At 38.0% G+C, this 13,026-nt stretch overlaps 1 protein-coding gene across 8 annotated transcripts in view; it reads right to left on the bottom strand.

Moving 5' to 3' along the window:
- LOC140715457 (arginyl-tRNA--protein transferase 1) overlaps window positions 1-13,026 on the bottom strand; it is a 159,014-nt gene that overhangs the window by 137,269 nt on the left and 8,719 nt on the right. For all 8 annotated transcript variants that reach the window (XM_073027677.1, XM_073027683.1, XM_073027684.1 and 5 more), the window contains exons 4-5: window positions 10,584-10,684; window positions 6,431-6,673 (exon numbers count right to left, since the gene is read on the bottom strand). In XM_073027677.1, the coding sequence (XP_072883778.1) occupies window positions 6,431-6,673; window positions 10,584-10,684 (344 nt within the window). The remainder of the gene's footprint in view (window positions 1-6,430; window positions 6,674-10,583; window positions 10,685-13,026) is intronic.

The raw sequence follows: 13,026 nt of genomic DNA, 5'->3' as shown, positions 1-13,026 counted from the left end.
CCCATTCAAAGTTTTCTCTGTATTCTTCTATTGTCTTACGGTTGTCCTCACCAGAACACCATAAATCATTAACACGAGGAAATAAATCATTCCCTTATTTGGTGCTACTGCTAAATCTTGATTCTATTTGAACCCCAGAATTCAAATTGATTACATCAACATTAATCAATATCAATTCTATTAGCAACATTTGTGGAATATGATATCTCAATCTAAGCAATTCTGTAATATACAAAAGAATATTTTATAACCAACTGTTACTAGTCCCCAAAATCTACCTTCAAGACTTAGCCACAATTTGACAATGCATGAATTAAATAAAAATGATGTTTAACTGCACTTCATCACATTTGCTTGCTTGTTTTGTCTTTGGAATTCAAAACAAAATTGATTAAGTGTAGCCTTCACTTTAGGAATCCAAGCTATTACTTTCTATTCTATATTTTTTCTGGGAGAAGTTTGATTAAGAATTTTATCATCTTTCCTACTACTAATATTATGGAATCAGCGTAGTTACAGAACAGGAATTCATTCAGCAAATTGCACACATGCCAGTTCTTTCAGAATAGCTCACTGGTTCCTCCACAGTAATCTTGCAAATTTTTCTTCACCATCTGTCTTCCGTAACATTTGCAGGTAGTGCATTCCAGGTTCCAAGTACACAATTTCATAAAAAAAGTTTTTTTCTAATCAGTATTAAGTTTCTTCCCCTTAGTTTCAGACCTGTGATCTCTAGTCCTCAATCCCTTCCAATTGACTGTCCTCAGTCTCCACTCCATCCGAACCCTGCAACGTTTTATACATCACCATCCCTGCAGCATTTGGAAACACTGTGATATACGCCTTGGAGGCCAATGTACGAATATCGTTCAAGAAGGTGAATTATTCAACATTTTCATATGAGTTAAATGGTCTGATCCTAAACCTTACTGTTATTATCCTTAATTATTTGGATGGAGGTTCGGAGTTATCGGCACTACTGTATGTATTTAACATTATGCAATTGCCCATGTTGGTTAGTTTTTTTTAAAGTTTTCTTTTAGTTTTTTTGGGGTTTTTTTTTTCTCTTTTTCGATTCTTTTACATTAATACTATGAGTTTGGGAGGCTTTATATATTGATTATTACATATCTGATTGTCTATTTAAACTATTAATTATGTACTCTCAAACGTTTTGTATTCATATTTCACTTATGTTTTTCTTAAAATTAATAAAAAGATTTAAAAAGAAAGAAAGAAAGAAAAAAGAAGGCGGCGAAGCTTGCAAGGGGTCAGGTCCTGACGGTGCATCTGGTAGAACACTGAAAACCTGTGCCAACCAACTGGCTGGAGTGTTCAAGAAAATCTACCACTTCTCACTGCTCCAGCCAACGGTTCCCACCTGCTTTAAAAGGGCATCAAATCATACCAGTACCAAAGAAGAGCAGTACCAGTACCAAACTATCGCCTACTAGCTCTCACATCTACTGTGAAGTGCTATGAGCATTAGAATTAACTCAGGCGTGAGCAAGGACCTGAACCCACTGCAATTTGCCTTCCGCCACAACAGTCCTATAGAAATTGCATCTCATTGGCTTTTTACTTTTCATTGGAGCACCTGCACAACAACAAAACATACTTCAGGTTATTGTCTATCAATTACAGCTTAGCATTCAACATTATCGTACCCTCAGTATTAATCACCAAGCTTCTAAGCCTGGACCGCAGTGCCTCCCTCTGCAACTAGATGCTTGACTTCTTCATTGGAAGACCACAGTCAATACAGATCAGTGACAACATCTCCTCCTTGCTGACAATCAAGACAGGTACACCTCAAGGATATGTGCTTAGCCCATTGCACTACCTTCTCAACACTAATGACAGTGTGGCTAGGCAATGCTCAACTGCCATGTTAAATATAATGATTACACAACTGCTGTTGGCAGAATCTCAGAAGGTGACAAGGATGCGTCCAGGATTGAGATAGATCATCTGATTGAATGATACCGTGACACAACAGTTTTGCATTCAACATTAGTAAGACCATAGAATGGAGCACAGACTTCAGGGAGGGGAAGTTCAGAGAACACAGACTAATCCTCATCAGGGTGATCAGCAGTAGAAAGGGTGAGCAGCTTCAAGTTCCTGGCAGCAATATCTCAGGAGGATCTCAGAGGGCACAACATATTAATACAATCTTGATAGTCCATGAAAACTGCCTCTTTTTTCTCCCCATTGCGTATTTAATTATTTTATATCTTTTTCTGTAACTCAAAGTAGTATTTTTCTGTATTGCATTGTATGGTTGATGCAAAAGACAACAAATTCCATGACATACATCAGTGATAATAAACCAGATGCTGGCTTGACTACTGTTTAATTCAGGCCATCAACAGCATTTATTCGCCAAGGCTCTATTGATCAGACTACTTATTTCTATCTAGGCTTGCTTCACGTTCCTTTATAAATGTAGAAATTACGTTAATTATCCTTAACTCTGCTGTACTTTGACCTGATAAACAAGTTTTATCTTTATCTCCCAACTCATTTTAACATTTGCCTCATTCTCAGAATTCACCCGGCATACAATTCTATTTAAAAATTTGAAAAATTAAGGATGCATATGAAAGTGAACAGAAGTTGAAACACATACATGTATTTATTTGGTCACAGGGCATGAATGCCACCATAGTGCGCAAGATGGATTTTTATAGCAACACATTTATTTTTTCCACCATTACTGGCACTAGCTTTGTGTTTCATGTTAATTTAATTACTTGAACTTAAATTTCCCAACTGCTAGAATCAGGTTTAAATTTGAGCCTCAAATCAACAGTCCAAGTACTACCCCACCAAATTAACCACTAGTCTGTCACACACAACATCTGTACTGTAAAACTAACAGTTGCAAATGACCCATTTAAAATAGAATTTTTCTCAGAATACAAAGCAGTTTGTGTTCAAATAATTTTAATCAGAGATTAATTTCTTGAGGCAAGCTAAACCTATTTTCAGCTCAAAGACTATTAAACTAAAACTGACCTTAAAGATCTGTAAAGCCTTACTTTAGAAGGCACAGATTGTTTTTGTATATAAAAAAATACTTGACAAAATTTTCAAGTCAAATGCTGGATACACATTATTAGTAGAGAGGGAAAAAGAGCTAATGCTTCAAGTCAAAGACTTCTTAACTGGGAATTAAACACATCTTCAATTGTAGAGAAGGGAGGGAGGGGTGAAGATAACAGACAGATTACAATGCATTGCAGTTAACTGGACCATCGGTTAAGTAGGACAGCCACTTATTTGGGAGAACTCAAAAGAAAAAAAATAGAGAAAATAACTGGGATTCCCTTCATTTATTTGGTACAATATGCCTCTTAACTGGGACAGTCACATTCACTTGCATAGCCATTAGTAGTAAACCTTGTTTGGAGTGAGAAATTTTGAAATAGTGTCAGTTGCATGTGATTGTGTTTAAAAAAACAGTGATTTTTGTCGCTGATAGTTGCCGAGAAATGAGCAGCAATACAATTCAGAACTGTTCTGCTTGCTGCGTTTCACACATTCAGGCTTGAAGATGCCTGGAACAGCCAGGAGTGAAAATGAAACACAATTTCACTACTTCAACAAGTTAGAAACTACAGAGAATTTGAAGATATCAACAATAATCTTGAATGTTACAATTAAAATTAAAATTTGGGGGGATGCGATTGTCAGCAGCATTGTATGAAGGCAGTCTGTTATCTGCACTAGGTGATTACGCAGATTTTGTTCATTGACAGTCAAAAAAATGTTACCCGGGTGAATTCCTCTTTTGTATTAGGAACTAAAACAGTTTCATAGTACTATAGTAGCATTGATAGTGTTTTAATTGGTTCTATATTTCATTCAAATACATAAATTGTTACTCAGTTAAACAGTAGTTTATCTTTTTTGTATGCCTTTTATCTATTACTGCTTAATTGAGCCAAAATGTACTGGTCCTGATGTAACCTAGTTAATTGAAATCCACTGTATTTTCTGATGGGATAGAAATGAACAGTGATGAAATATAACAAAAGATAGTGCTAGTTGAGAGAAGGTGTTGAAATTTTGTTAATTACAAACACCACCTTTTGGGTCATTTAATTTTCTCTTGTCTCTCTCTGTCACAGGCATTGTTTGTTCCCTTCGTAGCCTAAAGCGTACTCAGTTTCTAACTTTTCCGAATTCAAATTAAGTTCTAGGCAGGGAGTTGGTGTAGTTGGATCCAATTATTACTGAGAGGGCGGACTGGATGCAACATGAAAGGGAATTTGCTCATCATATGTCACCAGGAGAAGTGATTGGGGTCTAGTGAGATTCTACTTCTCAAATATAATAACAAAAAAGATGTTGAGTGACTGTCAAAGCCCATCAACCAGACCACGGCCAGAATTTACAACCAAGACACATAATACGGATCTGGGCCGTACCTTCCAAATTTCTGGACCTGACTTGCACTACCTTACTTTCCCTTTTCTATTTTCTAATTATGATTTATAATTTAAATTTTTATTATATTTACTTTGATTTGTACTTCAGGGAGCACAAAGCGCAGAATCAAATATCACTCTAGTATCAATTGTTTAGTATCACTCTAATATACAATCTAGAACACTCTAGATTGTACACTCTAGTATCAATTGTTTGGTGACAATAAAGTATATCAGTGTTGCTAGCTAGCTACAATATAATTCAATATAAAGATAAAAGTTGTAGGCATTCTATTAGATGAGATAGAGTTACAATTTGCAAAGTGATACAACTTAAAATTAGCATTGATATCATCTTGTCAGCGTTCTGACAAATGAAATACAATACTAGCAAGTTTAGAGCAACTAGGTCACATTACAAATACATGAAACCACCATCACCAAATACTATTTTTATGCACCTTGTCCTGATAAGGGACAAGTGTTCCGCTTATGGAAGTATGTACAGCAAGAAATTCACCTATATTTGACTTTACATTTAAAACATTTTTCTCAGAGACAAAATTATTATACTGCACTGCCACCCTCTGGTGATACCAGTTCATTAAAAGTCTTGGATCTTTTAAGTTACATAAAGATCAAGAGCTCCTATACTGTGTACGCGGGTGAAAGAAAAAAAACACTGCTCACCCTTGCTGCACGAGCTGTTAAAAGTGGAATTTTATGCCTTTTCAATATTTCAGTCAAGGGTTTACATGTTTCGTTATGAACACACATATGTAAAGAAACATTTTATAATTACTCTTAAAAGGTATACATTAGGTTTCTTTAAAAACTGATTAAAACAGGAATCTTAATTAGAAAAGAACATTTACCCTTTGTCAACATTACCTGTAGAAGAACCAATTTCTACCATGAACCTAGACTAACAGCAATAGATCCTGTCTTACCACCTCAAGATACAGTTGCCCAAGTGTTCTATTTGAATTCAACAAGACAGAGCAGTCTTTCATGAGCTTCTAAGTGCTCAATCTGGGAAGCCTGCCCCCATGCATAAAAGGCCCAATTCAAATAAGTGATAGAAATTAGCTGATGTAAGAAAGACAGGTGATCTCTTTTGCTACCTAGTCTCAAATTGCATTCTTAATGTATAAATGAATTTATAAAATTATGAAAAGAACAATTCTTTGAAAGCTTCTTCTAACCTTTACAAAATGCTGAGATAAGAAAGATTTACAAACACCGTGACCCTGATCAAACTTCTGAACGCCCGAGAAGCAGAATCAGGGCGCCACAGTAGCGTAGCGGTTATTGTGATGCCATTACAGCTCAGGGCATCAGAGTTTGGAGCTCAATTTGACATCACTTGTACGGACTCTGTATGTCCTCCCCATGGAATGCATGGGGCTTCTCCGGATGCTCCAATTTCCTCCCACAATCCAAAGGTGAATCAGTCGGTAGGTTAATGGGTCATTGTATATTTTCACATGATTAGGCTAGAGTTGAATCGGGGGTTGCTGGGATGATGGAGCTCAAAGAGGCAGGCTGTATCTCGAAATAAATAAATCTCACCTGCTTTCAAAACAGTGTGAATCCAGTATGCTGTCCAACTAGAGACAGTTCCCACTTGCGCTTAGCTAAGCAAATATGAAGTGAACCGAGCTCCCAATGGACTTACTGACCTGCTTAAACAATGTTCCTTCTTATAAAAATGTTAGGGCTGGCAGGAATTCAATAACAACAAAAAAAATGCACATAGGTACTTTCAGATCCAACCAAGAAAAATTTCAATATCTAAAAGGATTCCAACTCTCTTTGGACAAGAGGTGGGAAGGGGAAATAAAGCTGCATCTACATTCCAATTAGTGAATCATACAGAGTATTTTCGGTTAAAGTTTCATAACAATCAATAGCCCTCAAATATCAATATATAGTACATTCTCCCAAGAATGTTACATAGAAGTTTCCACTTCAGATAAGTTATTTAAACCCACCTGGCTTAGGAACACTTTTAAATGATTCAGAAAAATCATTCGCCACCGAAGATGAATGTTTTTGGCCTGGGTTCTTCTCATCATCAGCACTGACTGTTGGAGAATTCTGAAGCACTTGAGTTGACTTTGGTACTTCTTCAAGGCTCACAATCTCCAAAGGTTTCTCCAGATCTATATTAACTTCTGAGGTACATGTTGGATGGCCAATTCCAATATCATCATTGCAGGAATCCATGGGTTCAGCTTCATAACATAGAACAAAATTTAATTAACAAAGGACAGTTGAAAAGGAACAAAAATGAGTTAGACTTTTTTGGGGGATCAAAGGCAGAGAGGGTGAGCAATTTTAAACTCTTGTTATGATTTCAAAGGACCAGTCCTGGGTCCAGCACACAAGTGCAATTACGAAGAAAGCATGGCAGAACCTCTACTTGCTTAGAAATTTGAGAAGATGTGGCTTGACATCTAATACTCCTACAAACTTCTATAGATATATGGTGGAAGAGTACTTCCACTGGTTGCACCAGAGCCTGGTATGGAAAGTCCAATACCCTCGAATAAAAAATCCTACAAAAAGTAGTGGATATGGCCCAGACCATCACGGGTAAAGACCGCATGTCCACTGAGCACAACTACACAGAGTAGCATTTATCAGGGACTCCCACCACTCAGCTCATGCTCTCTTCTCACTGCTGCCATGAGAAAGGTGATACAGAAGCCTCAGAATTCTCACCACTAGGTTCAGGAATAGATACTACCCTTAAATCGTCAGGCTCTCGTATCAGTGATAATAGCTTTATTCAACTTCACTTGTCCATGACTGAACTGCTCCCACAACCTGTGGACTCAATTTCAAGGACTCATCATCTCATGTTCTTGATATTAATAGCTTATTTTTATTCTTTTGTATTTGAACAGATTGTTGTCTTTTGAACATTGGTTATTTGTCTGCCCTGTTGGGTGCAATCTTTCATTGATTCTATTATAGTTCCTGAATTTACTGAGTATGCCTGCAAGAAAATGGAACTCAGTACGTACATGTACTTTGATAAAAAAAACTTACTTTAAATAGTAAATGGTAGGGTCTAGGAGTATTGAGGAACAGAGGAATAATGTGATACATAATGTGGCTAGGAAGGCATATGGCCTTCATTAGTAATGGCATTGAACACAAAAGATGTGCTCTAAATTTATAAAAGCTTAGTCATACATCAAATAGAATACTGCATGCAGTTATAGTCACCATAATACACAGGAAGGATGTTGCCTGGAATGGAGCAATTCAGTTATGAGGAAGGATTAGAGAAGCTAGGTGCGCTCTCTCTAGAGCGCAGGAGGTTAATAGGCGACATGTTGAGATGTATAAAATTATGAGCATAAATAGGGTAGGCTGCAGGAAAATTTTCCAGGTGGGGCCTGGGGCCTAGAGCAAAGAACGATCCAATGTTTGGCCACTGCTGAAGCAGACTTAGGGCCAAATCAAAACAGCAGGGCCTGGCCGAGAGACTGAGGAACGAGCTAATATTTGGTCAATTTAAGCACCGGGCCAGATTGAAAAGGTCGGTACTGGCCAAACCAAGGTGGTGGGGCCTGGGTCTGAGTGCATGTGTAAAGGGGGGTTTCTTCTTTATCTTTGTTACTGCGTATGTTAATCAAAACGGCTTCTCTGTTAAAAGTAGGAATGCTTCTTTGTTGCGAGAGAGTGCTGGAAGCTTGTTTGGGTTAAAATTTACTGATAAGGAGAATTGCATTCCTGTGTAAACCAATTGGGATTAATGTTGTACTTTCTTCTGAGTCTGTAAGCTATTGTTGGCGGGCATTTTGGAGAGATCGGCGCGAGGGGGTGAGAGAGAGAGGACGTGAAGCTGTAAACTGGGCGAGGAACGGACCCAAGTGGGGGTCTGAGGCCAGGAGGCACCCTGAGGAGAGGAGACGAAGATAGATGTGCTTGGTTGACCACTTCGGGTGGTCCTGAGCTGCAAGTCGAGGAGTTTGGAGGGGATCGAATGGTGGCCAGAAGACTTCAGTAATTGAGCTCCAACGGTTGTGCACGAAGTGGTTTGGACTTTGATAAGTTTGGCGCCTTTTCTTTATTTTTTTTCCCTTCATATATACTGTATCGTTATTAATCACTTAGTTATAGTAACCTTTATAAATTGTACTCATTTAATCGCATATGGTGTACTGTCTGTTTTTGGGCAAGGCAGGGACATCACACAGCATCCACACCAGCTGATTACCCAGTTTGGCGGGGCCGAAGGCTGCTCCCCCTAGAAGAGAACGAGCTGAGCGAGCCTGAGGCGACCCAGGGGGTTACACGTGGAACATGTTTGGTCGTTGCTGCAGTGGACTTGAAGCCGAACTGAAGCAGCAAGGCCCAGACCTGCGAGTTTGCTAATTTAAGTACAGGGCCAGGTTGAAAAGGTCAGGATGTCAGAGCCAGAGGCGATGGATGGGCCAGTGTACAACTCTGCGAGGTTTACTCGTCTCTGCACTTAACTGAGGCTGTGGCCCGTAACTAATCGGCTCCTGAATCAGCTGATGTGATGACTGGCTTTGTGGCTATGGACTCACTTTTGTGAACTTCAGTTCTGAGTTTTATGTATTTACTTTTTAATTCTTTGCACTATTTGTTTCTTTTTTTGCACATTGGTTGTTTGATGGTCTTTTTTTAATGGGTTCTATTGGGTTTCTTTGTTTTTGTGGCTGCCTGTAAGGTGTTGAATTTCAAGTGTTATATAGATATTTTGATACTAAATGTACTTTGAACTTTACTACTGACACACCAGCCTATACTTTACTAACTTATTCTCACCCCCTTTTTTTGAGCATGAAACAAGATTAGCTACCCTCCAGTCTTTTGATATCTCAAACATAGCTAAAGATGATGCAAAGATCTCCATCAGATGTCCAGCCATCTCCTCCTAAGCTTCACAAAATACCCTGGGATAGATTTTAATCAGGTCCTGGTAATCTCCCACTTTAATGCACATCAATATCACTAATATTTCCATTTTCCTGATACACACTCTAGACCATCGTGAACGCTTCCCCCTGCTCTCCACCCAGTCTTCTGGTTTTCATTTAGAGCAACACATATATCCCCTTGCTCCGCACAAAGATTTTGGTTTGGTTCCCAAGGGGACATTCTTTCATTACCTACACTTCTTCTAAAATACTTTTCAAGAATAAGAATGTGGATTTAGGTTAAGGAGAGAGTGATTTATCGCTGCCACGAGAGGGACATTCTTCAACCAGAAAATGGTGAGTGCCTGGATTGTAACGTCTGATAGCATGCTTGAAGCTCAAATGATTTAAGAATTACACAGATGAGCACTTGAATCACTTAGATATAGGAGTTATGGACCAAGTGCTTGGAGATGAGTTTAATACAGAAAGGTATCCACTGGTCAACATGGATGGACAAGTTGGATCGAATGGTTTATTTCCCTGCTGTACAATTCTATGCCCTTATGGTAATGGTTGTAAGATTAACATTAAAATTTCTCTCTCTTTAACAGATACAACTCAAACTCCCTTTAAATAAAAATTCACTTTACAGAATATTTAACTCCATTGGTGAACAAAGAAACAGGAGATACGCTCTGAGAAAAGACCATAAAGCATAGGACCGAATGAGGCCATTTGGCCCATCGAGTTTGATCCACCATTCAATAATGGAAAAGCTGAAACTTCATCCACAATCAAAATGAAAAACAGACCCAATTTTAATCAAAGTACTCGAGTTGTACTCATCTTTCTTGGATGGCACACAAGATTTTAAAAAACTGTTTACTTATATCTTGCGTATGAGCAAATCTGAAAGCAAAATGGAGAATTTCTCTTACATTAAGAGCATGGAACAGGATAATTGCCATTTAAGTCAGCATTTCTTTTTTTTTTGTCAAGATCCTTTGAATGACACCTTACTTCACATGATTCTGGTACTTTCTTCACAAAGATAATCAAAGTTAGCTTGAGAGAATCTATAGTTGTCATCTAACAGTCATTTTAAAAGGAGATGAAATCGAAGGCAATTTCATAATATAGATTGTAAGGTAGGAAACGAACAATGCCACCCAAAGGATATGAAAGGTAAATGGCTGTCAGGTATTTGAATCATTAAGACAATAATATAGTAGTGGATACTCACTACCACTTCCTTTTTCTCCTTCTCCTTTGGAAAGGAATCGTGTCATTTTCTTTAATACCTTCTTTGCAGATTTTGAAAGTTTGAAATCCAAGATACGACATCTAGAAAGATAAAATAACATTCAAAATGGAAGATTTTAACCTATACATTCAAGTATTCTTATACAAGATATTTTCATATAACCTCAAAATTATTACATGAATTACTAGACAGTAATTTGACTGTATATCTAATACTAAATGACTTGGATTTATAGTGCAGCAATTACTATATTGTTAATGTTAACTAATAATGCTTACAAGATCAGTGGAAGTGGAGATGCTTGCCTCAAAAATATTATCACACAAATTTCCATTACAAGTATCAAACTACTTTCTTGTGAATTGATGGCTACCTGAAATTAAAGGACCTTCAAATTTGGGAGAGAATTAATTTAACAATTAAAAGATGGCCTAAATAAAGTAAGCAGTTTTAACTAAGGTTCTGCCTGTATATTTAAGAAAAATAATCACATACAGTTGAAATCAGAAGTTTACATACACTTAGGTTGAAGTCATTAAAACTCATTGTTTAACTACTCCACAGATTTCATATTAGCAAACTATTGTTTTGGCAAGACGTTAAGGACATCTACTTTGTGCATGACACGAGTAATTTTTCCAACAATTGTTTACAGACAGATTTCACTTTTAATTGACTATATCACAATTCCAGTGGGTCAGAAGTTCACAAACAAAATCAAAAGAAATCAGCCAAGACCTCAGGGGAAATAAAATTGTGGACCTCCACAGGTCTGGTTCATCCTTGGGAGCAATTTCCAAACGCCTGAAGGTACCACGTTCATCTGTACAAGCAATAGAACCCAAGTATAAACAGCATGGGACCACACAGCCATCATACCGCTCAGGGAAGGAGACGCATTCTGTCTCCTTGAGATGAATGTACTTTGGCGCAAAAAGTGCAAATCAATCCCAGAACAACAGCAAAGGACCTTGTGAAGATGCTGGCGGGAACAGGTAGACAAGTATTTATATCCACAGTAAAACGAGTCCTATATCGACATAACCTGAAAGAATGCTCAGCAAGGAAGAAGCCACTGCTCCAAAACCACCATAAAAAAAGCCAGACTACAGTTTGCAAGTGAACATGGGGACAAAGATCTTACTTTTTTGGAGAAGAGTCCTCTGGTCTGATGAAACAAAAATTGAACTGTTTGGCAATAATGACCATCGTTATGTTTGGTGGAAAAAGGGTGAGGCTTGCAAGCCGAAGAACACCATCCCAACCATGAGGCATAGGGTGGCGGGGGTGCTTTGCTGCAGGAAGAACTGGTGCACTTCACAAAATAGATGATATCATGAGGAAAGAAAATTATGTGGATATATTGAAGCAACATCTCAAGACATCAGCCAGGAAGTTAAAGCTCAGTCGTAGATGGATCTTCCAAATGGACAATGACCCCAAGCTACCTCCAAAGTTGTGGCAAAATTGCTTAAGGACAACAAAGTCAAGGTATTCGTGTGGACATCACAAAGCCCTGACCTCAATCCGATAGAACATTTGTGGGCAGAACTGAAAAAGCGTGTGCAAGCAAGGAGGCCTACAAACCTGACTCAGTTACACCAGTTCTGTCTGGGGGAATGTAACAAAATTCCAGCAACTTATTGTGAGAAGTTTGTGGAAGGCTACCCAAAACATTTGACCCAAGTTAAACAACTTAAAGGCAATGCTATCAAATACTAACAAAGTGTATGTAAACTTCTAACCCACTGGGAATGTGATGAAATAAAAGCTGAAATAAATCATTCTACTGTTATTCTGACATTTCACGTTCTTAAAATAAAGTAACAACCCTAACTGACCTAAGGCAGGAATGTCTTCTAGGATTAAATGTCAGGATGTCTGAAAAACTGAGTTTAAATGTATTTGGCCAAGGTGTATGTAAATTTCTGACTTTAACTGTAGATCCTTCTGCAATCTCTCACTAATTCTGTTCTTGTTTATTACTCCTACAATACTTCCCAGCAGAGGTAATGATGATCTATCTATCTAAAATTTTTTTGAACTAGGGTTTTAGTATCATGTACCACACTCACAAACTAACCCATAAATGTGACCAAGATCATGATCACACCCACCACAATTTCCTTCCTCACTTCATTTAATACTAAGGATACTTCCCATTTGAACCATGTGATTTAAAGTGCTGTTTGCCTTTCCATCAAGTGCTTATCACCAATCTTTAGCCCATCTAGAATCCTTATTTCATGCTTCATTGCTGAGACGCTGGCAGCGTCACCCTCCTTGGTGACAAATATTGTTAATTATGAATTTAGTACCTGAGCCATGCCCTCTACATCTAATTGGCACCATTCTCCTTTTACAGTACCCATAATATTCACATGCCCATCGAATAATCTTGGACGCAAAAGTTACTGGGAGC

Source organism: Hemitrygon akajei, chromosome 23 (genome assembly GCF_048418815.1).
Source record: "Hemitrygon akajei chromosome 23, sHemAka1.3, whole genome shotgun sequence".
Taxonomy (NCBI): domain Eukaryota; kingdom Metazoa; phylum Chordata; class Chondrichthyes; order Myliobatiformes; family Dasyatidae; genus Hemitrygon; species Hemitrygon akajei.
The sequence above is the reverse complement of the archived record's forward strand: the minus strand, read 5'-3'. Positions and strand labels throughout refer to the sequence as shown.